Here is a 23,362-nt window from a genome sequence, read left to right as displayed (position 1 = left end):
CAAGTTCAAATTTTAAGAGAAGTATATTATTTACTAGAGTTTATTACTAAATCTCCAATATCTATTGTTTACATAAGTTGACAAGTTCACATTTTAGGTGAAGTATATTATTTACTATAATTTATTACTAAATCTCCAATATCTATTGTTTACCTAAGTTGACAAGTTCAAATTTTAAGTGAAGTATATTATTTACTATAGTATATTACTAAATCTCCAATATCTATTGTTTACATAAGTTGACAAGTTCACATTTTAAGTGAAGTATATTACTTACTATAGTATATTACTGAATCTCCAATTTTAACAGTCCTATGGAGACCCCAAAATGACAATAAATTTACTTAAATCTAAAGTTGTCCGTGCCTGTACTGATTACAATGTAATGTTTATCATGGCCATCTTATTATACTAAATAATTGTTGAATTGAAATCACAATCACACACAGTGTCACATCACTTCACTTTCACTTGGGCTGCGAGTTCACCATAGTCTGCTGACCCTCACCAACATTAAAGTTAAAACCTTGTAAAGGATTTACTTGAACAGTTGGTTCCACTGCTTGGGCAGAGCGGACGAGGTGGAGGGCTGGCTGGTGGTCGCTGGTGGCATTGCGGCGCTTGGCAAGCCTGTAACATTAAATTTACAAATTAATATAACAAATATTACATATTACTTAAGTATACAGTGTTAATATAATATATAAAGAAATTTAAGCCCACTAGCACCCTGATAAAGTACGATGGTATTACAAGTTTCAAAGTTTAAGGCGGCTCGTGATTAGCTGCAAACTCACATTTCCAAGTGGATGCCAGGTGGTGCCAGTCTTGTGGTGCGAGCCGCCATAAAGTTTACATGTCACTGTAGGAGCCGTACAATCGTACTTTTATTGTTAGACACACTTAGGATATATGTATATATAGTACCTTGGTTAACTATGCTACTGAAGTCGTGCTGGTGTCTCAAGGACTCCCAGCCGGCGCGCCGCTACTCGGCCATTTCCCGCTCGCCCACAGATCCCTTCTCGGCGATGCAAGAGTGGGCAACCGACGCAAACAACCTACACAAACCGCAAGCTCCCTGTTACAATTGCACCTCCGCGCATCAAAGCATCGCATAACTCCATCACAAAAGCGTACGAAGATGTAAGCTATTTCTTTTTCAAAATTCACAATCATGCTCAAGTACTATATATTATACACATACCTATATATTTAACATCCACAATAAGAATACATAGACGTACATTATTAAACAAGACACACACCTTAATGTCTGTTATTAGGATAAGAGGAGAGGATGAAGCAAAGGTGAATGCGGTAACGGATATTGAAGATGTTCGCCGTCAATTAGTAGTGTAGTCAGTACAGGCAAACGATGGCTGGACTCTGCGCGGTGGTAGTATCTTTGTCGCGTACGTAGCGCACACCAAACTCGCTCTCGCCAACCAACTTTCGAATACCATGTCATCTTGGGGTCTTATTTCGAGATCGTTTAGCGTTTCTTATATATAATGCTTTTTAATTATCTATTTCTTGTTGGTTCATTCTCAAAAAGTTTTCCTTACAAATCCTGCATATTCCAAAATCGTTTCTTTTATAACAATTTATGATTGAAGCAATGTCAATTTATAAGATTTAATGGAAATTAAAAGCAGTATGTTGGAAAGAAATGTTTGATATCCTTCATAGAGCTTTATTTTAGTCATATTTTGATGCGTATATTTCGGTTATATCAAAAATATGACAGAATTATTATTAAATCGGAAAATCGTTATTGCAAATCTTAACAAGAATAAGTAGAAAAATTACTTTAATAATCATCAATGTGTGGTGAGCCCATCGTCGTAAATAGCAGGCATGACAGAGAATGAATTTTCGAAGGAAGGACGATAGGAAAGAGACAAAGATGTCCAAAATTAATCAAAGAAACAAAAACAATGAATGGCATGACTGGATGTTCAACTACAAATTTCAGACGTGTATATGAACATGCCAATGATATAAAACATATTATAATTTTAAAAGCTTTTGAATACTATCACAGAAGCTTATATATGTTATTCTAAGACATATTTGCTGACAATAAATATGTATTTAGAATTGTGTTTTATTTCCGTCCCTATTTATAGCGAGGCATTCATAAGTAAAAATATTCTGTCTTGTAATGTTTCTTCTTAAATATCTAGGGAAAGTTTTAAACGAACGACCTCTTTACCGTCTCTTCGTCTTTTACCGTCTCTCTTACCGTCCCTTTTATTTCACCACGTATTTTTTTATCATAATAAATAATAATCGTTCCTTATATTATATTGTTTATGACTTTATTATTGATTGTTTATCATTTAGGTATTAAGGTATGCATCTTTGGAACACGCCTGACTGGTATTTTATTATAGTCGTTTTGCAAGACTTGTTTTGGTATTTTGAGACAATTATAATTAAGTTTTTTTTATTTTTTAACCTACATAAAGACGGAAAATTCTTCAATTATTGGAAGCGGAAAAGGTCAGCGTGTTTGGTATGTCATATAAATATGCAGGTAAGCCCCGATATATTATTGTTTACTTAGGATACGATATCTAGGCCAAGATGGAGCGGGTTACATCTGGAAGTAGGAAAAGGGTACTTGGAACACTAGGATATGATTGTAGAAGTTCACGTGTGTGTTTTGTATGAAATTGTAAAATTCGCGCAACGCTTGACTAATCGATATGGATCAAAATATTCGCAAATGCGAATATAATGCGCAGCAAATGCTCCTATAGAAAATTAAAACAGGCTTGTAAATCAAAATACCGTGCTTATGCTAATTATTTTAAAAACTTTTTAAAAGTCAATAGATACCTTCCTATAGAAGTTACTTTACAGTAAACAAATGATTGGTCCTAATTTCTTTTAGAATAAACAGGCCATTCGTAATTTCTAGTATATTTAAAATTAAATATTATGGTTCCTAACTGAAACAATTTGATACGCAAATTTTTGTCTAGCTATTAATGAAATATAGTTACATTCATCGCCTTTTTAATGACGACTAACTTTTCTAGAGATGTTAAAATTCTTGACTCTATTACAACGGAATAAATAACAAAATGGCCTGTAAACTAAGGTCGATTAATTTTCTCTAGAAGTCTATATTTAAAGCGTGCAAAGTGAAGATTTTATATATATCTGTGTTGTTTTCAGAAAATTCCCTACGCGTATTATACTCCATTCTATAGAAAAACTTATTTTAAAGCAGCAATATATAACAATTTCAACTAGGATGCATGTTGAAATAAAGAAAAAAATAAAATAAAAGCTAGATAATGGATATAGAAACCACAAGCTTATAGAAAAATATAATCAAAATACAAGAATAAATAATGAGATGATACTCACGTACAATGTTCTCTTTCACTTCAACACGAATTATATATGATAACCAATATGGCTGAACATTAGAATCAAAAGCATATCACAAAATGGTATCAAAAACCTCTTTCCTTTAAAGCAGTTGTTAGAAAGTTGCCCGACGACGACATTTTATATTATCAGAGCCAAACCAAATGTTAGAAGCAAATTGTCGTCGAATTCGGGTTTTATTGTTATGTTAATTTTACTTACTTCTCAATTTCAGGCGCGCAATGAACAAACTCATGTGACCAGAACTTGTAGACTGGGTTCTTGATGAGTTCGATGAACGTGATAAGGAGGCCCCATGGGTGAGGTCTGTTCACAATCAGCCTCTCGAGTAGCATCCTAGTGATCTGTTCTTGTATAGCTTCAGAATTGGCTTCCGCGAACAGATATAATAGGCAGCAACTGAAGTAGTGCGTATGACTGTTCGGGTAGCGCAACTGATTGGCGATTGCGTTGAAGAACAGATAACTAAAATCAAAACACAATCTTACTAATATTATAAATGTGAATGTGCGATGAATGTTTGTTTGAAGGTATCTCTAGAACGGCTACATGGATGTTGCTGAAATTTGGCTTAGATGTAGATCATAGTTTTTTTTTAACTCCCTGGTCGAGTCGCGGGCGTCAGCTGGCTCTATCCACTGCTAAAAAAAAGAAGTTTATGACAAATTACTTACCGTCCCTCATAATCAAAGTCGACTGTGAAGTTCTGGAATATATCCATGTGAGCAGAGTGGGCGATGGTCGTCATGTTTGGTGTCTGCCCCTTGGATCTGATGTAGGCGATCGCCTGAGCTCCGACGTACAGGACCACAGCATTCAACAGGTGCGTGTTGTAACGGCGACCGGGTTCGTTAACCACCTGCGGGAACTTTAACGGGCTCAAGCAACCATTCGGACGAACACAAATCCGCCCTAGCATTTAGAACTTTATTCTAAAATATTCACTCGGATTCGAACCAAGTAGTATTATTATCTTTTTAAAAGGACCACTTTATGAGCCATTTATATATCAATTTGTAATAGGGAAAACAACTGAATAAAATTTAATAATAGAAATGTTAAACTGTATTGAAAAAAATTAAAAATTAAAACCAAATAACTTATAAAATAAAAATTAAAATAATATTAAAAACAGATGTAAAAAAGTAATTTCCATTCACCAATTAGTTGTTTAAATTATTTTATAATATTTAGTTATAATAAATTAGTTGTAATTAATTTTGTAATAATAAGTTTTATTAAATTAGTAGTCGTAATTTAATTATTGTTAATACTATTATCTTGTGATAATATATATTTATATTACAATTAGTACATATTTACATTTACAGTGCAAGCATTTGGCAAAAACACGGCATGTTTTATTATGTATTAGTTTGTTAGTTATTATATAAAGCAGTTTGGCAATCACTGCGTATCCTCAAATTCTAAATATATTTGGTTCCTAATATCTCATAATAATATAAAAAGTTCACTACTATGAATTAGAGAGACTGAAGACTTAATTTTAAAAAAAAATCAACTTAATATAAATGTGAAATATTTATCAAAAAATAAAAAAATTGTAGTAAAAATGTTAAAATTAAAAAATGACATGCATAAAACCTAAGATGTTTCGCGAGTTTGTGCTGAATGTTTTTTTTTAAATGGCATTGAAGTAGTTCATGTTCTTCTTAGTCATGTTATTTCTCTTTAAACCAATTTATTAGCTTACAACTCTATCAATAAAAATACTATGTGAATGATTTAATATGCGTCCATATTTAAATAGATTTGAAACTCACCTTTAGTAATCCGTTAATTAATGAATGAATATAAAATAAAAACCTAAAGGGAAAAAAACATTTTATCACAATTTACCTAGCGTACATTACCAAATACTTACCAAGCACAAATTATATTAAAAATTCAATAAAATCTTTATCCTTTTTCAACAATTGCGTATTAACATTTACCTTGATATGGACAAAAACTAAAAAAAAATCAGTGCTATAAATTACAATAATATATAAAAAGGATATGCGCAGAGATTCCCAAATGTCAACCACACCATAACAAAGTGATTAAGAACCTAGGAAAACAACAACAAAAAAGTTTCCAAGATTCTTGCATGTTAATGTCACCATACCTGTTAGTATGTACTTACCAGTGTGTAATGTTTATTTTAGTAAGACGTACATACCTGCATGTTGCTTCTTAGCTCAGAAAGGAAGGTAACTGGGGTCCTGGCTTTGAGGTAAGCGTCCAGATCCTTCTTGAATTGTGTAATGGGGATAATTGTTGCGTAGTTGATGACTGCTCGGGGCGACAGCGCTATCTCGGAGAGCAGGTCCACTTTCAGGTTGGGCGTGAAGGGGTCCGGCAGTCTCATATTGCGCGGGAACGCCGATAGTATCAAGTTCCGCATTTGTATGCAGTTGGGGGGTATTTCATCACAGAAACCGAAGTGATAATCGCAAAGAAATTCAGGGAAGTCATGAAGCAATACAAGGAGCACTTTAAGTGTCCCCTTGTAAAGCGCCATGACGGGGGGAGCTAGTTCTGTGTTTCTTAAGAATGGGTCCAGGAATTTGAATAGATCTATGAGCAGCGTTGAATACATTCCCCAGCCCTGAATGAAACAATGGTATAACTTTAAGGCAATGTTTAAGTCAGTAAGACACGCATTAGCTGTGAAGGCAAAGGGTTAGTAACATAGTAAATATACAATTGTTAAAAATTAAATCATATTAATATACAAGAACTAAAGATAAATAAAAAATAACCTAACCATATTGTTCTCAAGAATTGTAATTAATAGTTATTAATTTAAGTTGTATTTATTTAATAAATCAATTTATTTTTTAATTTAAACATTTACAAATTTACTTGCAAATCGATTACTATTTTTAATATTTCAATCCAATAAACAACTTTAATTTATTTTAAGGCATCAAAATGTTTACCACTTAACATCATGACTCATTTCAAGGTAACAAACAACATACGTGTGTCAAAAAACGTGTCGCTTAACATTAAAATATTCCTTGCAAGGTCACGACAAAACATGAAACACAAAGAGCTAAATGCCAACATAATAAACATTAAAAATTAAAGAACATAAAGAAATAAAAATAAATGAATATAAAAGGTGTGTTGACATCATAGACTTGATAATTACCTTCTGTTGTGGAGTGACAGCGAGCACTCGGTTTACGAATGCGCGATGTGATAGTATTTCCAGCCAGGCATAGCAAAAGCCAGGGGCCACGCTAGGGCGGATAATGCGTAGCGTATGGCAGAACGCAGTGAGAACCTAACCAGAATAAAAAAATAAAAAATCTTTATAGCGGCGTATAAATCGCGATATAAAAGTAATATGTTATTTACATTTGTATTTGGATGGATGGATGTTTTTTTGAAGGTATCTCCAGAACGGCTATATGAATCTCGATAAAACTTGACATATATATAGAACATAGCCTGGAATAACACATAGGCTACTAATTAAGTTTTATTTTAAATTACGCGCGATTGGAGTCGCGGACATATAGTCATCAACAAACCATCATTGCAAACTTTGCCATCATAATTGGAATTATTTTATTTTACTTATCTGACACAACTTATTGACAATTCTAGTAATAAATTTTTAAAATACGACGCTGCGGGGACAAATTCTATTAAGTCCACAAAATAGAATGGAAAGGTAATATTCAAAACAAAATACAAAAGAAATAGTGTCATATCTTTATAAAATGCTGTATTTTAAAAGAAATTGAAATTTGATAGGACTTCCTAAATAAAATACATTTACCTGATAATTCATAGATTCTAAGACGGGTTCAGCCATGTTCATGTCGAGGAAGAGGATCATCAGCAAGCGGTGGTACGGCAGCTGATGGAATTCATGCCCGGGGTCATCATGATCTTGCATCAGGCAACCAGCTATTATCCCCAAGATCTAAATAATGAAAAGTACTTAATTATTATTGTACACTATCAATATGAGAATAAAACTTTTAGAAACGAAATTATATTGTTATATTTAAACAATTAAAAAATATTTATCATTAAAAAAAATCAAATTATATTTTTTAATTAGATTTTATTTTAAATTAAAATTGTACCTTGTTCAACAGATTGAGTTTGGGTGTTGGATTGCCGGCGTCGGCGGTGTTCTTTATAAGTAAAGAGACCAGTTTAATGAAAGAGTCGCATATTACGTAGTATTTCTCCCGTTTGTTTGGGACCGCTGGAGGATTGGCTTTTTCCTCGTTCAGCAGTTGGTACACATTCTCGACGCACATCTGAGTTGCGATACGGAAGAATCTTGTGACCATATCATCAGATTTTAATATTCCGTTAATATTCATTCGGTGCACATAAATGTTGAAGTTTTGGCTAAATTCGACATCCGTCAACGGGCTGAGAAGCATGGTACGCCATTCGCGAAGCACATTCTCTGTCTTCTCTTGAAGGCCGGGCGGGTCGTCATATTCGCGGTTCTAGAATGAAGATAGTTGTTGACAAAAAAAAATGTACAGTGGCCGCATCCTTGAAATAATACTAGTCTTACTCACCATGAGGGCCATGAATTATAGACTCGAAATTAGTCGGTGCCGAAACCAGACAAATATACGCGAGTGTTGAGCCGTTTATATATTACTTTAAGATATACTATAAGTTAACATCTGATGTTGTTCATTCGACTATAAATATCATTGATAATCACTTACCCTGACTTGTGCGATACCAGCGTGTATGTGCGCTGTGGGTCCAAGTGGCATTCTCTCTCCAAGGTAAGCACTAGGATCTTGATTTATTCTCAACGTTTCGATCAATGTCGCCAGACCCTCCGGTGGGGGTTGTTGGGGATGTGCCATGATACGGACCAAAGTTTCGGTCGTGTGGTATAAATCAGATTCGTTCACGAAGATGTTGTTCCTATCGTCAACTAGATACAGTTGCACCAACTGCATTGCGAAGGCTACAGCTACGTAATTATTACCATTGTCCATCAGGTGAGCGAGGGCTAAGTCATACTGAAATAACAAAAATAAGTAAAACCACCAACATAACAATTGTATAAAATTGTATATTTTGGATATGAGGATATCCTCGTAAAGTGAAATAATAAAAAACAGTTAATCAGATATATTTGTATGGGTAAATAAATTACTTCTTAGTTTATATTTACGTAATTTTTAATAACACTTGTTTATTACTTGTGGCATATTGATGAGATGATTGCGGATGAGGCAATCAACGGCTTCAATGTTGTATCTCAGCTCATCTCTGCACTCTGTTAGACAGCAGGTGATCTGCTTCGTGGTCCATACATGTCCGTACACCCTGGCGTCTTCCAAGAGCTTAAGTACACGCAGGTGAATATCTCTATATCTTGTCATCAGGTCAACGTGTTCTGCGTTGACTCCAGATTGAATAATGTGGCCATCGAGTAAGCCTTCAACAGCCTGTTAAAATAATTCAATTGCTTTTGATTGTACCTATTACATCAATACTAACTTTATTAAATAGAAAGAAATACCTACCCTCTGCAGTAAGTTACAACCAGATACAATATCACGGTTTCTTCTTGCAATTACGAGACACTCAAGAAGGGTGTGCATATTGGTAGCTTGAACCGGAAAACTCTGTGTATTCATTGCATTGGACAGGAACATCTCGGCAGCTGATATCAAAGCCCCCATCTCATCTGTACCATACACTTGAGTTGGATTCATAACTTGGCTAAAAGTTAGCTGTGGAATTTGTTCTTGGGAGGGTTTTGGAATGAACATACCAGCGTCTCTCACGGGCATGAAGCCAGGAATGTTGCAAGCGAATTCTTCATATACAGCAATCTGCATGTCCATTGGTCCTCCCATGCGCAGTCTCACTCGTTCGGGAAGATTTTCGGTTTGGTATGACAGTACAACCGGGTCGTAATAACGCCGGTTTTCGAGTCTAGCTTGTTTCCTAACTTCATAGTCGTTCATTAGACGTTTATCAAGTTCGGGTAATGCTTTTTCAACGGCTGTTTTTTGAATAAAGGCACAGGCTAATTCCATGTTTTCTGTTGCTATAACAGCTGCTGCACTTTCAACTATATCCTTCTGGAACACAAGCTGTCAAATAAATAATCGATTGCCACCGGAAACAGCCCCGGCAAAAAATAAAATAAAAAGCTGCTGCTGCTGTACAAGGCGATCGTTGTGAAAGATGTTAATGTGTGAAAGCCATCCCTAGGAATCTAAGGTAAAAACATGAAAAATATTAATACCGCCTTCCTTAGGTTAAAGCTTAACAAATACTCAAGTAGATCGCGAGGTTATTGTTACTGACATTGTGACTTGAAACTTCGTAATCAAGTCGAGATATGATAATTTAGATCAGATCAGATTACTTAATAAACCCAATTTTGCCACAATTTTGATGAAAACCCACAATTGTGGCACAAAATTGTGGAATTGAGTAATTAAGTAGGAAATTCTGATTACAGAAAGTTAGTAATATCTGCTTAGATCTAAAACTGTATATATGAAGTATGACAGAGCTAGGGGACAAATTTAACACGAGACATTTTTGTTGTTAGTATGCTTGAAGCATTTGTTACTTATCTGAAATACATAAGACATGGTTAGTGGTAAGCAATGTTAAAGATGATTAATTACCTGTTGTGGATTAGCAGGCATGAGTGCTGTGAGGAAGGCTGCTTTCAGGTTGGTGCTGATGGTGCTGATGATCTGCTCCCGGCATGTGATCATAGCCATGCCTGCAGTCAGGTTGCGCATCATGTGATGGGCACATGTGCGCATGCGTCCCTCGTCCGGATCTAGGGCGAAATCTTTGCGGATAATTTGCTCACACGTAGTCAGGGCGTATTTAATAGACCTATCAACGACTGGGTGAATCCATTCTTGAATAGACCTTTCGATAGCAGGTTTAACAAACTGTTTCAAATGGGGATAGGTTTGGAATAGGAGAATGTGATGATTGAAACAAATTTTTTGTCCAAAAGCTGAGGTTGAGGTGACATTTACGTCCAAGTAATTGAAACGGGGCTCTGGTATTCCAAGGACTCCCATTAAAGAGGGATCGATGCCAATAGGAGGAGGTGGTACGGTCAAGGTCATTTCTTCGACAGGAATCATTGGTGGCTGAGGTGGCATCATTTGCATCTGTGGGGCCTGTATAATGGTTGGATTCATAGGAATAACATTTACAGGTGGTTCCTTATTCATCTTTGGTGGGGATAGTTGGAATTCGATGAGTCTATGCTTCTCAGGATCTTTCAGGTACAGAGTTGGTTTTAAGTCTGATATGTCTAAGCTTAAGTTTTTACAAAGCACTTCTATTTCAAACTTGAGGTTCAACTTCAAATCAGGTTCTTGATGAAGTTCGGCTAGCACGTTCATTAATCCCATGGTCCAAGGGTTCGGTGGTTTGAATGCTGAACTCCTCGCGCACGACTCTAGAACTTTGGCTACGAAGGGTACGACGTACAAGAGTTCTTGTTGGCCTTTATGATAAGCTTCAAGTAAAAGTGTTTTGAGGTCAATATCAACGAGAAGAATTGGTTGATTGCGAGCCAGCGTGAGCATTCCCAACCAATGGCCGAGATTTTTAAGCAAAGATCGGTCACTAAAGTTGGCTATGCTTTTATCGGAACGCAACAACACTTTGATATTTCGATAAGTCTCAATTATGACAAGCCTATTAACTTCTCGCGCCTTTAGGACGTCTAGGAAATTAGAATACAAGGCATGGAAATTGAATTCAATGGATGCCCGTTTCATAACAAGATATTGTGAAAGCCAAGGATAGTATTCTTCGGTTATGCTTTCTTTAAGCTCTTCGCATTTAGTCTGAAGATTGAGTTGGCTCAAGTTATTGAAAATGAATGCGGTTTTATCTTGTACAGCTTCTGGGGGCGCGTTAATCTTCTCTTCCCTATCGGTGGCTGTGAGCAGCGTGTCGATGTTGGTGGCGATGGCGATGGACGGCCGACTGCCGATGCCGCCGGCCACGCAGTTCGCCATTTTGGATATCACGCTCATGGGGTTCGGGGCACCTACCACGGTCCTATTAGGAAAGTTATAAATCAGGATTATAAGGTAATAATAACCATCCATCCTAATTATTGTCAATTACGGAAAGAACACGTCTTTTAGACAGGACGTGGATGTTAGAATGATCTAAAATAAGGCAATTAAACTTAGCTTCATCGAAAGTGATGGATTTGCATTAAGATGTATTGATCACTGAATCCCTTGCATTAAGTTAGAAATCTAAGAGTCATCGACTCTTTTAGGTATGAAATAACCACTGAGTAAAAGATAAAACTTTTACTTGAAAATAGAGCCATTTTTCTCAAGAAGGTGACTTTCGCTAAGGGTAAAATTTTAAACTCTTCTATAAGGATAGAGCCAAAAGGCCAAAAATCGGGCACATTTACGGTGTTAAAGTATTATATAGCGCATAGTAGCATAGACTAATTAACAGATGAGGTATGCAGAACCAAAACCAGCTGCAATGATATTTTATTGGGATCATGTTGTATTTCAAACATGGTCTCAACGAAACATCTCTTTAAAAAAGGTGTTACTGGATTGACTCTACATACGTCAAATGCTATAAACCAGTAAACCAATCCGAAAATTTATTATGCTACTATTACGAGGTTAAATAGACTCGAATAAAAAAATAATAAAGAGCTTGAGGACTAGATATTATTAACCCGCGCGGATATTAAATACACAAAAATAGATGCTAGCCCTCAAATTCGATGCTCTAAAATAAATAGAAAAAACGCTAGATATTTTATAATTCTTACAAGTTGTTAGTATATAGCAAATATAATCAAAGTAAAAAAAAACATACCTGTATGGCGCGGAAACCGTGACAACAGTATTTTGACTCAACATAGCGGCCAGACTAGCGGGCAACACGGCACCCTGAGGCTTTGTGGGCGGCTCTTGACTCTGCAGTCCATATTCGATATACTCAATCAGATGCGGAGGGAATTCACTAAAATGTGGTATAGCACGGACATGCTCACAGTACTTGTGATAGTCCTTTAAACGTGATTTGAATCTGTCCAACGCAGCTATACCAAAGTAATACATTTTAGAGCCCTCCGGCTTCCGAAGCGCATCCAAAACAAATCGCAAGGCTAAACCCAACGACACGTAAGTCGGAACAAGACCCTTTTCAATGATACCACCAAATAATTGAGCGGTAATATGAAGTTCTTTGTCGGGATATTGCGGGAAGAATTTGTATTCCTCGAATAAGTTCCTAAGCATGCATGAAAATACTTCTCGCTCTCTTTTATTTGGCGAATCTTGAAACTTCTTTAGCATTTCTAGCACCTCATCTATAGACAGAGTAGGGTGTGGGGGGTGGTTGTATATCCTTTGAAAATAGCCATTTGCCTCATCCTCGATTTCTTTTGAAACATTGTGCATAATTTCAGGGAAATGAATCTGATCGGGTAAACGAAATTTATCCATGGGAGGCATTTGCGCCATTCGTAAAGCGCCCATATTGGGAATGTTAGGATTATGCGGAATTGCCATCATGGGGTAAGGGCTGTTAGGCCCCGGTCCTAGCAATCGAGAAGGAGACCCAGGGGGTGGCACTAAAGGCCCTAAAGTGCCAGGCATTGCGAATGCGGTATTTGCTGGTGCGCCTAAGGTCATATTAGCGACATTCGGAGTAAGATTAGCTATCGAATCGACATGCGGAGTGAAAAGTTGCCCTCCCAAAGCTGCAGGGTTAAACGGTGTTTCAATGACTCTTGTATGAGGACGAGCAATTCCCGCCATCGTTTGTCTTGTTTTATTAATGATTAAAGTCTGGCAGGTCGCTACCACATTATAGATAGCTTCCTGCAATTCCTGGACGACATTTGGAGCGCAGAGCTGCAAACAGGTCAGCATGGTGCCAATAGTCTCCGGGGGCAACTGCGCGGCTTTGGGCAACTGCTCTTCTGGTGGTTTCCCCATCACTGGTGGACATCTTCTCTGCAAAAATTTAACCATAGCAGAGACAAAAGTTTCACCGTGGTCTCGTATTTTGTCAGTTAACCATTTATCCAATTTAAGGTACTCCCTTCTTGATGCAAGGCAAGCTAAGTCAATAACAAAGGGAAAAGACTGGACATTCAGTAGCAGCGATAAAGCTTTTAAGTCTTGAGCCACATCCAAGATTCTTGATAACTTGGATTGATCACTGTCTCCGCGTATATACCATTCCGCCATTGCATGCATGATAATTGGTTTGATGTTCGGATTCTGTGAATGCCACGCATGTTGCAAAATGATTCCAGAATTGGGGTGGTTGCCTAAAAATATTGGTATTAAAGTAGACAGCAATTCCTGTTGAAATACAGTGATTGGTGCATTTATTTGCAACAAGGCGAGCATCAAAATGTCAGGGCAATGCTGTAAAGGAAACTTGAACAGCTCATGGACTTGCATGTAGTAGCCTCGCTCAGATGCATACAACAGCAGTTCAACCAGGTACAGACACCTCCAGGTGGCTATCTCTTTGTTATCACTTTCTGGCAAGGACTTGAGAATGTCAATGGACACCGGATGGAATGGATAATCAGCAAGGCTAAATATATCTGGATGTTTCAAAATATTAGTAATCAAACTCATTTGTCCTTCCAGGTTGGTCCACCTGCGGCATAGATATTCCACGGGGAATATGTTGGATGGATAGCCTGCACTCTGTAGACCTAAACGCAAGATGGAGAACAATAGGCTCAGTCCCTGTCTGTCTGGGACAATAAATTCTGGATGGTCCAGTTGCAATATGACTTCTTTCCAATTCAGGTTAGATGCCAGCTCTTTCAATGTCTGTACAAATATCTCTGCATTCCAGGATTCTCCATGTCCATGTGTAATTGCCTCTTTCTTTGCTTCGTGATTCGTCCAGAAGTTTCCCGGAGTTTGAATCGGGGGCCCATCGGGCACTGTGGTATGATAACGCACCATCATCGAAATTATACGCGCAATATCTATTGCGGTAGGCTCTCGCGCTCCAAAGTTCAACATGTTGTTCTTGCATTCTTCGAATGATGATGTAAAGTTGTATCCAATATCGCGGATGATATCCGCTAATGAGTTATCCATCATTGCGACCGCCATGTCGTCGGCAGTGCTCATTTCCTCCAACGGGGTTTGTGTATCGTCGGGATAAAGCAACGGTGCTAACACTATTGGCACGACTTCTCGAGGGAAGTCAACACGTAAACGTTTCACAAATAACTCTTTTGTTACCGGAGCGAGGCGAAAGTTCTCGTACGCGAGACTTATAAGGAGAGTTTGCAAAACTTCAGGGCTGCATTCCTGAAGGCCTGCACGCTCAGCCTGATGACCATGCTCTGTAAATATACGTACTTGTTGACTTTAATAACAACATATTTGACAATATCTATTAAAGGGAGAATGTGCATTACAATTATATGACATACCAGCATCTAAATAACACTGTACTAGATCTAAGAATCTTTTCTTCAGATGTTGTTTTGCTAGCGCTGTAATCTCAGTCTTGGACGAATATCGCCTCAACACCAACGACAAGGTGACATCTTCGGCAGTTGTTAACTTCAACAATCTTGAAAGACGATTGAGTAAAGTGTTAGAAGGTTTTAAAATCTGCAAAAAATTAAGATTCCATAATGTTTTATAAATTAGTTACGCCGAGATTGGACAGATAGTAGCATGCAGAAGGAAGAGAAGTGCCTCAGTGCTCATTAAAATATTCTAATTCTCAAATGAGATAATACACATCTTCCATGCATATGCAACAGCCCACAAACAGGACTTAGTATCAGCAAATTGATGTGAAATGGAAAATTGACAGGTCCTTTATGCCTCATTGACAGTTCACACTATTTGTACATGGAGTCAATAAAAACTAAGATGGTCATTAAATTTGGAATTTTGAGTAGATATCAATTGATGTAATGCATAAACTATATTGGATTTTTTTTTATATTGATAAATATGATGGTATATTACATATACAAACTAGCACCTGTACATTATTTAAAGTGTCTAATAGATCTTTGAAAACTTTCATTGGCCAGCTGCAGTCAACAAGATGTAAGGCACAGAAAATGTCATAACCGTTTTTTTTTCATTACTTTAAAAACATTACTTATTAACTAGGAAACAATATTAATTTAAAAAAAATAAACTTTAAGGATCAGCTACATTAGTTATGTAAAAGCTTCTTAAAAATGAGAAAAACAAATAAGAAGGGATAGAAAATTGAGCAAAACGAGAAATATTTCAGCCCACCTAAAATACATAAAATAAAGTCAATTGTATGGACTTAAGGATGATAAAAAGTATAAAGACTAATTCTTGTAAGCACCACTGAAAACACCACAAATAATAGCAGCAAACATGTATAAAATGAGTGAAAGGTATGCTAGATACAAACAAAACGTGGATATTCAAAGGGTCCTAAAAGAAAATCAAGTACGACAAACAATTTGGGTACACATGCATTAGTAACTTTTTGGTTGCAGTCCTTATATGCTGGAGTAATTACTTATCATTTATTGACCTGCCACTTGTTAGCTTGTTCCATAAATAAAACTTTGTAAAAATTAAGATTGAGTTGCGAAACCAACCATAGAGAAAAAGGAACAAGGACTTGTCACCATAATAGCTAATATGCCCAAATTATTTGTTGTTACCTATTCAACAAAGAATAATATTTAAAACATTCCACACAGCAAATTCTATGCAACATAGATGATAAATTTGAATTGAAAACAACCATTATAATGACTGACCAAAAACTTATAGTCCAACATTTACCATATCATACACAGGAATTACTATTTGTGTAAGTGCAAGTATGCCTATACTTACATTGATTAATTCTAGAAATACAGTCACATAATCCCAAACATATATTTAAATGAATAAACATTTCTCAGCCACTGAAAATATTTAAAATACAACAAATCTCAGTTATACACTTATGATAACACAAACAAAGAATGTACTTGATTTATAAAAACAAGTTCAGTCTATCCCAGTCAATTGGGGATGAAATTTAAATTATTATTACAAAAACTAATTTTGTTTCAAATGGTATTTTGATGTTAAGTATAATGTTAATAAAATATTGTAATATAATGATGATTACATACAAGTTGTTCAGTGTATGATGATTGTTTACTTAGAATTCTTTCGAATAAAATCGATCGAAGTATTACTTTGACAGGATGAAAGAAGTGTCATAATAAAAATTAGATGTTCCTAATATCTGATATGTGCTTTTATAGTGATTATGTGTCGCTTACCTCAATGCCATATTGGGGAAAAGCAATAGAATAAAAATTTAAACGGATTGAGTTTACCCAGTACACAATATAACAAATTACAACCATTATGATGTTACAAATAAAAATGGTAAAATTGACAAAAAACAGTATACATTCTAACAACTCTTCAAAGGAGCTATGTCTTTATCTTAATTTAGGCACAAATGTAGTAGGTTTACCTATAATTCCTGCAATAGAATTTAATGCTAAAAAAATCTCAAAAGTAAAAACAAAAATCTTTGATATTCAATGAATATGTCGATGTTATCCGAAAGACTTCAAATTATAACATACCGAACATTATTCTTTACAACTGCTTTAAAACATTTGAAGTTAATTTAAATACACCATTGCCAGAACAAGTGGGAAAACACCCATTTTTAAGACAAATACAAGCACAAACAAATAAAAAAAATATGCATAGTATACCTTCTGCACAGAACGATTGGGGTTGTCCACAGCCTGACAGACGACAGTCGACTTGGCAGGATGGCTCAACAACGAACCCAAATACTGAGCCAGAAGAGTAGCATGAATGCTGTTGACTGCTGGGCCTGTGCGATCAGTATCCAAAGAAGTCTTTGCTGCTTCCGTGAGCAAAGACCTCAGCAACTGATTTTCCGCTTCCAAGCCATAGTGACTGACAATCTGTTTAACAAAAAAAAAATATATTTAAGAGTTAAATCAAACTGAAAATTGAAGGACATGTTTGTAACAATGACAATTGCTATAGCACTTTTTAAAAACATTACGCTTATATGCTGATGCCATTTACAATACCATCCATAATTTCGCAAATAAAAAAAAAAGAAATCAAAAGGTTACAACAACCATTAGTAAATATCAAACTAATCTAATAACGCACAGCCATATATTGCAGACACTTCTTTGTCTGGACAAGTAAAATTTTGCACCATGATTTCTGATATTAGTAGAAAAATTTACAAAAACACATCTATACAAGTAACTGAATAAAGATTATTTTAAATAATTTTATTTGCCTTGACTGTTTCACAAAGTACAAGTAAAATCTACGAAAACTAATTAACAAATAAATGAACTGATACTAATCTGTAAAAATCGTTAGTATTTCACAACTCAATTCGACATTGTCAAACGCCAATGACGACTTTATTTGACAAATAATTTCCAAGTACCTTATTCAGGTCTTACTTGGACAATGTGAAACAAGATCTAAAAAAATTATTCACGACATGGAAAAAGTCGCAGGCGACAGTAATAATTGCAATACTAACTTGAAAATTAATGATGACTGCCCATTATGGTGTTGGATGGGCACCGGCAATAAATCGTTAAAGGTACCGAGGTACGCCGCCGGGAGAATTGGCAACGGCGCAATGCATCAAGAGCGCATGTGTAGGTGGGCGTTATCAAACGTATTAAATCAATATTCATTTAACAAGTACGGCATCATGGCTCTATGCAGCGATATATTTTATGTAACTACGACTAACATCCGCGACGATGATTTTTATGAAATCGTTAACAGCAAGCTTTGATTTCGTTTATTTGCATTATCTCGCCTTAAATTGCACGATTTTAACCCAAAACATAAAAAATACTAGTTTTGAGAGATTAAAAAAGAATAATAATAATAATACGTAATATATAGCAAATACCGTTAACTTTTATAAAAACAAAATCGTTTATAATTTTTTGGATTAGAATTACAGATGGATTGGACCATCATGAAAAAAAATCCATATAAATTTATGAAAATAAATAACTATAAAGCATGTTTTAAATCTCAGTTATTTAATATAGTCATATAATTAAAATGATTAGATATATGTATAAATTACAAAGATAATTATGCTACTCTTACAATAGCATTACAAAGCAATAAAACCATCACTAAGTGGACCAATAACCATAATAGATCTTTTATTTTGGTTGTAAACGAAAAACAAAAATTCCTCTAAAAGTGAATAACAACCAACTATGGTACCACAAAAAGGTACATACATAAATATATAGATATAAATAATATTCGCTAGCATTTAAGGTAAAATATCATGGTGTTAACACTACATGCGAGGCTAAATTAACAAACAGCACATTGCGCAAGCAAATAGAAATAGTAGTATATGCATGAAGTAGCAGTGTGTGCATATGTGTTCGCGGCAGAGTATATTAAACAATAATACTGTAAGTTTCCATTGGAGTAACCATAGTACCTTAACAAATTATTATCTGTTTTTTTTTTAAGAAAATGATAGGTATGTGTGTATGTTATTGATTTTGTGGTGGTGCCTAGGTTAAATCATATTATTGTAGTGTTAGGCTAGAATTATTTGACAGTAACCTTTGGGTTTATCCACAATATGTTTTGTTCATCTGTATAAAATTTAATCTAGATCTATCTAGATTAATAATATTATCGAAATTATTGAACAAGTACTAATAAATAAAAGTGTTAAAACAAATATTTTTACTTTTAAATGAAGACATTTTAAGACCTACAAAGTCATTCAAAGCTATATGCTGAGTAATATAGTAAAAGAATATTCCAATACTTATGAAATTGATGCTAAAATAAATGTGGCATCAAAATAGATTTCATTTATCATTTAAATACTCGAAATTACAATTTCAAATTTGTACATGTATTGAAAACAGAACATTCCAACAAATGTCTTTGTAACATTTTAAGGTAGGGATAAAATCAATGCTAAATATATCAACAATGATAAGTATGCCTCTGTTATTATCATAACAATTGTTTATTACCATAACAATTGTTGACTTGGAAGTATGTATGTAAAATTTATTCGTTCTTGCGTAAGCCACAAACAACAAAAAACATTTTTGTAAGAGTTCAGTGAGTAATATATCACTGTTTATTAACTCACATCTACATTTTTAACAATTCCTACATGTAAACTTTTTTTTTAAATGTTACTTCCATAAACAAATTACAGAAATAAAGCTTCTATTAAATGTCTAGTAACTCCTGAAGAGTAATTATTATTGACTGATTCCTTTATTTACTACTAGCTGTCGCCCGTCGGACTCCATCCGCGTGGATATATTAAAAAACTTTATATATAGATAAGTTAAATAAAAACCAGATCAAGGCAGAATTCGAAAAAAAAGAATAATTGTCCGTCTCCTGGCTCCGGAATTCGAAAAAAATAAGAATAAATAGTATCCTATGTCCATCTCCTGCCTCTAAGCTACCTACTCATCAATTTTCAACCATATCAGTAAAGCCATTCTTGAGTTATAAATAGTGTAACTCACATGACTTTCCTTTATATATATATATAGATGTACATATGTACTTATCACTACCTCCAGCAGCATAAAGGTACACATAATTTATATCATTTTCTCAATTTAAGTGGCAATCTTTTTTATATAATAAAAGGTGGCAAACAAGCAAATTGCCTCCTGAATATGCCAAAATAGTGTACAACCTCTGTCCATAGCATATGTAACAATAAATGCATTGCCTATGTTAAATTAATGGCAGAACATATTCACAAAAAGAGAATATGTCCACTTCCCAGATACCACCTCCTCTGGCCACTACCCATCCTTTCTTTTAATAAAAAAGGGTGGTAAGGGAAAGAATACAGCATGTCTCGAAGAACCACACTCAACAGTCAAAATGCTGAATTGCTTCCAATTCACATCATCATCTTTGTGGTCATGGTATTGCACCATTGAGTCAGCTTATTGTTGCTTGCATTTACCACTGTAAAACCTGGCTTCTAGTACACTTATAATTCCTTTATGATGCTTCAGTACTTCAAATATAGTGGCTTGAGCATTAAGCCATGAAACTCAAACATTTGACCAAAGAATTAAGATTGTACTGACATTATCACAAATAGCACTAGTGATACACTTAGTTACTTTCATTTGAAACAAAGAATGTGTATTGTCAGACAAGCAATCATAGATACTCTCTGGTTTCTCATAACTGTGTTCATAGATTTTACTTTTTTATGAAGAACTAGAGAACAGAGATTGCAGTGTTGAGCCCTCTGTTCTCATATTTAATGAATCACAAAAACTTAAATTCATATATCAATTCCACTTATTATCTTGTATAAAGAATTTCTAAAATGTGTTTGTTGGTTTAAAATTAATCCGTACGAAATCTTTCTCATTTATAGTTTAACTAGCTGTCAACTACGTCGGCGCTGTATTAATAATAAATATAATATATGTCTATATGTTTGCAGAATTTCATTGAGATGCATTTAGCCTATCCCCTCAAACAAACATCAAAACATTCACATTTATAATAGTAGCATGATTATTAATTATCCAATCAAACACAAGAGTTCAAAAAAATTGTTGCATAGAATTTTTTTTGGATTACCCTCATTTGGAACAGTATACAGTTCATACGCTATTGCAACTCCCATCATTTCTGAATGTTCATACCTATAACTTACTTTATGATGATGTCCTTTTTGTTTATCTGACAATTTAGTTAGTATGTTTTATTATTAATCACTTACATAGTGAAATGTACATGTTTTAATTTTATTACTAAAGTTTTTATGAGTGTGTAATTTGGGTGATTAGAGAGTACATATAACAGATTAAAAGACTACCATGTTTTTCAGCAAAGCAACAAAATGTGTTAGGAAGTGTTCAGACACTAGCTACCCTCAACAAAATCCATGTTCACCTTGATGACACAATTTTTCTTCACATAATCTTATCAGAAATAAAACACATATGTTATTGAGGAAATAATGTTATAGCGTTGGAATCCTATAAGAACAATATGTAAAACACACAAATACACTTATATTTCAATTAAACAATGTTCACTAATAAAAAATCATACTTCAGACCGTGAAACAGAAATGGCAATTTATTGCCAATATGGCGACAGTCGATAAACAAAGAATGACTATGAAATTAATTTTCACTCACCAGTGACAACTCTTGACTTGTTTGCTTGAAGTTCTTCTTACTTAAATTTATAACAAGATAATGGATTCGTGATAAGCTAAAGGTTAAAGAGTCCAGGTTCATAGTTTCATCAATCGAAATCCGAAACGTGGTTGAAGCTTTCTAAATTTTTGGCGTACCGTGGCGGTAAATGAGGATGGTTTTTTGCAAAATAACAATAAACCTAAGGTCAACATCACCAATACTTCTTTAAATTTACTTCATTAAAAATAACATGGTTTTCTTAAGAAGTTATCAAGGAAAATATCGGGAACGACACTGCACACAAGGAGAACGCACGACACGAAATGGACCGAGAAAACGATAGACGAAAGAAAGGGACAATTGCAAGCCCCACCAACTTAACCGAACAAGTTATTGATTTCATAAAATGTTTCACTGTACTGTAGTTCTATAGATTTTACACAAAGAATAAAATTAAACATTCTACTAAATGTATTTATGCATATATTTTGAACAAAGTTAAAATATATATCGTTGAAATAAAACTCTAAACAGCCATTTTATATTCGAGTACGAGAAGGGAACACGAACACCGCACACGAACAATTACGCATCGATCGAAGCAAAGAGTATATAAAAGATCTAAACTTATGACGTCACGATAGTGTTGCCAGATGGTTGCCATTTCATAAATATAGTAACTCTTTGTCGGCTCATCCAAACCTAGCCCGAAGAATCTTATGCTTGATTTACATTATGCCGGTACAGTAGGACAATAACACAGGCATGGCAGGGTCTGTTTTAAAGATAGTGTTTCCATTAAACCAGTACAGTATAAGCTGTCGAACCGCCTAAACTACTGTGGCAATGATTTTAACAAAGCAGTTGATATCACTTTTTTTATAATTTAATACTACAAAAAGTTACTGACAAAGTTAATAGCGAAACTTTAAAAAATCACTAATGACAAACTCATATACTGATATGTTATGTCAATCATTATGCCATTTACTTACTAATTATATTCTCTTTGTTACTTGCTTCTAATTTTAAGTTGAATAAATTGATAGAGTTTACAGGCTTCGAAAGCAGTGAATATTTTCTCTTTAACTAGGATTGGTACTTGAAGATAAGCCGCTTTCAAATCTATTTAACTAAAATAATTATATTTCGTAACTTTCAATACTAGTGCAGATATATTCGGGAGGGGATACGCATCTAAAACAGTATATTTATTGATAGTCCGATCATCAACGACGAGAACTTGGGCACGCCGGGAGATATACTAGTTTCAATAACTTCATCCTGTTAAAATTTAGATATCTCATCAGCAATGAACTGGTTATCTTCATCGCTGTGCTGCCTCGATTTGATTGCAATAGGCTGGATATTCGCAAATAGATTTGTAAAAAATCGATGCTGGAAGTACACTAGCCTTCATCAGATTGCATACCTCGAGGGCTCCTTCTCTCCCTTAAGTATAAGGGAACTATGGACTTTTAGTAAGTCATATCCTATGATGAGATCAGCACAGAGATTATTAACAACTAACAAACGTTTTTGTTTGTATAAGTGATTTCCCAAGCAAATAGTAGCATAACATATGCCTTCTATAAAAGAAACTTATGTTAATGTCGCAAGAGAAATAGATTGTTTGAGAGGCTTTGTTTTTAACTTCATGGCATGAACAAGATCTTTATCTATAAATGTGAC

General features: G+C 34.9%; 1 protein-coding gene across 8 annotated transcripts in view; it reads right to left on the bottom strand.

The window, feature by feature from the left end:
* The window catches only part of Not1 (CCR4-NOT transcription complex subunit 1), a 22,596-nt gene extending 341 nt beyond the window's left edge, over positions 1 to 22,255 (bottom strand). The window contains exons 1-16 of one of the 8 annotated variants that reach the window (XM_013306614.1): positions 21,668 to 22,255; positions 17,177 to 17,395; positions 14,876 to 15,059; positions 12,274 to 14,785; positions 10,065 to 11,475; positions 9,194 to 9,518; positions 8,943 to 9,106; positions 8,616 to 8,864; positions 8,127 to 8,432; positions 7,518 to 7,895; positions 7,205 to 7,351; positions 6,569 to 6,703; positions 5,591 to 6,040; positions 4,083 to 4,276; positions 3,610 to 3,873; positions 7 to 630 (exon numbers count right to left, since the gene is read on the bottom strand). In XM_013306614.1, coding sequence (XP_013162068.1) covers positions 468 to 630; positions 3,610 to 3,873; positions 4,083 to 4,276; positions 5,591 to 6,040; positions 6,569 to 6,703; positions 7,205 to 7,351; positions 7,518 to 7,895; positions 8,127 to 8,432; positions 8,616 to 8,864; positions 8,943 to 9,106; positions 9,194 to 9,518; positions 10,065 to 11,475; positions 12,274 to 14,785; positions 14,876 to 15,059; positions 17,177 to 17,395; positions 21,668 to 21,769 — 7,203 coding nt within the window. In that variant the 5' untranslated portion in view covers positions 21,770 to 22,255 and the 3' untranslated portion in view covers positions 7 to 467. Of the gene's footprint in view, positions 1 to 6; positions 631 to 927; positions 1,062 to 3,609; positions 3,874 to 4,082; positions 4,277 to 5,590; positions 6,041 to 6,568; positions 6,704 to 7,204; positions 7,352 to 7,517; positions 7,896 to 8,126; positions 8,433 to 8,615; positions 8,865 to 8,942; positions 9,519 to 10,064; positions 11,476 to 12,273; positions 14,786 to 14,875; positions 15,060 to 17,176; positions 17,396 to 21,667 lie in introns of those variants that run through there. The other 7 variants (XR_001227677.1, XR_001227678.1, XR_001227676.1 and 4 more) reach the window with 7 other exon arrangements.
* Between the last annotated feature and the right edge of the window lie 1,107 nt (positions 22,256 to 23,362).

This window comes from Papilio xuthus, unplaced genomic scaffold, assembly GCF_000836235.2.
Source record: "Papilio xuthus unplaced genomic scaffold, Pxut_1.1 DF828177.1, whole genome shotgun sequence".
Lineage (NCBI taxonomy): Eukaryota > Metazoa > Arthropoda > Insecta > Lepidoptera > Papilionidae > Papilio > Papilio xuthus.
Note: the sequence above shows the minus strand (reverse complement) of the source record. Positions and strands in the feature narration are given on the sequence as shown.